This window comes from Xenopus laevis, chromosome 1L (genome assembly GCF_017654675.1).
Source record: "Xenopus laevis strain J_2021 chromosome 1L, Xenopus_laevis_v10.1, whole genome shotgun sequence".
Taxonomy (NCBI): Eukaryota; Metazoa; Chordata; class Amphibia; order Anura; family Pipidae; genus Xenopus; species Xenopus laevis.
The window spans coordinates 109,034,210-109,036,013 of NC_054371.1; the positions used below are offsets into that span (position 1 = coordinate 109,034,210).

General features: G+C 39.6%; 1 protein-coding gene across 4 annotated transcripts in view; it reads left to right on the forward strand.

Annotated features, from left to right (window-relative positions):
• The window catches only part of arhgap45.L (Rho GTPase activating protein 45 L homeolog), a 60,647-nt gene extending 58,849 nt beyond the window's left edge, over positions 1–1,798 (forward strand). For all 4 annotated transcript variants that reach the window (XM_018246395.2, NM_001093203.1, XM_018246402.2 and 1 more), the window contains 1 exon segment: positions 1,051–1,798. In XM_018246395.2, the coding sequence (XP_018101884.1) occupies positions 1,051–1,400 (350 nt within the window). In that variant the 3' untranslated portion in view covers positions 1,401–1,798.
• The last annotated feature ends 6 nt before the right edge of the window (positions 1,799–1,804 follow it).

Here is a 1,804-nt window from a genome sequence, read left to right on the forward strand (position 1 = left end):
ACAACTATGGGGTTAGTGAGCAACATATTAATTACTGCCTTAGAGGTTGTGGTGCAGTAATAAGTTACAATTATTTCAGTTGTTACTTCTCTATAACAATCAATTTGCTATTATGTTACCTGTCGTGTACAGTTGGACTAATTAGATCAAACACCTGATGGGTGCTATATAACCCCCTTTCTTGATGTATCCTTAGTCTGCCTTGCCCCCTCAGTTGTACATACTATACACATTACCCCAGGACACCACTGTATAACTTTAAGAGAACACAAAATAATTTGAATGCATTCAGTGCACCAAATGTCTGCATTTAGTTTTATGGTTTATACAAAGTATGCATGAGCGGACGCACCCCATCATAGTGTCCATACCCATTTTCTCCTTATCTGGTATGGTCTCTTCCAAAAAAAAACATTTTGTTTTTGAGCCCTCAGTTATACAATGTACAAGAACATTGTCTTAGAATCAGACTGTTTAAAGGACAAGGAAAGGCAAAAAATAAAATCCCATTTTTACTTTTTTTAATGAAAAAGAAACCTATCTCCAATATACTTTAATTAAAAAATGTGTACCGTTTTTATAAGAAACCTGACTGTATTCAGTGAAATTCTCCTTTCATTTACTGCTGTGGATAGGAATTGTCAGATGGTCCCTAACTGCTGAGCAGAGAAACAATCAAACTTATGAACAGCAGGGTGAGCCCCCGCCTTACCTACCAGCCATGCAGAATTCAAGCAGCTATGTTTATGACGATCCCTAAGCAGCCCAGACCACACTGAGCATGTGCAGGGTCAGGGTCAGGCAAAGATGTTTAACAAAGTTACAAGATGACAGGACCCTGTGGCCATCTTTGAAAGCATAAATCATTTGTTTGATTTGGCTTTGTGGAGCAATAAGTTCATGGTTATGTTTAGTATACACAATACAGCATTTCTAGCCTTATTTTATTTTAGACTTTCCTTGTCCTTTAATTATAGGGTAGTTTAGAAGTCTTGCATACAACATTGTGATTTTTTTCCCCTATGACCTATTATGACCATGCTATTACAGAACCTGGTGCATCAACTGTGGAATCTGACTCTGAATCAGATGGTGCAGAAGATATCCCAGGGACATGGAAACCCCAGACTACCCGGGGCCATCTCACTAAAGAGGCAAGTGTAACAAGTGCAGAAGACATCCCCTATATTGAGGGAGAGGCCCAGTCGGAGTCCGAAGAAGACAGAGATCAAACTCAAGAGAATCTGGCTGAGAACAATACAAACCAATCAAACAACGTTGCAGTAAATGGCCACTGCTGTGTGCCCCATTTCCACTGCCACACTCAGCTCCCAGCAATTCGCATGATGCACGGAAAAATTTACGTGAGCTCTGCTGACCGTCGGCCTCATTTTGTCTAAGGAGAATGGAATAGCACCTCCTTCAAATGTCTTTCTGAAAAATTTGTGACTTCTGCTGATCGCCATCCTCCTTTTTTCTAAAGGGAAACAGTTAGCAGCTCCTTTAAATATCTTCCTGCCAATTGGTACTGCAAAACCTTTGGTAACACTGCTGTGAGGAAAGCCTTATTCCGAGAACGAGGTTTATCCTTGGGACGTTGGAAAATACTTGTCTAAGTGACCCTTTAGGGTCTAAAGACAATCTGATGTAAATTCTGAGGCCAGGAAGTCTTTAAAAACCTTGTCAAATATGCCTGCAGCATAAAGAACTTATAAGGACAATTTTTCTTTGCAGAAACTGGCTGGATATATTATATTCATAATTTGTGCATCAGCTTGAAATAAATGCTTTTTATGAACACTTC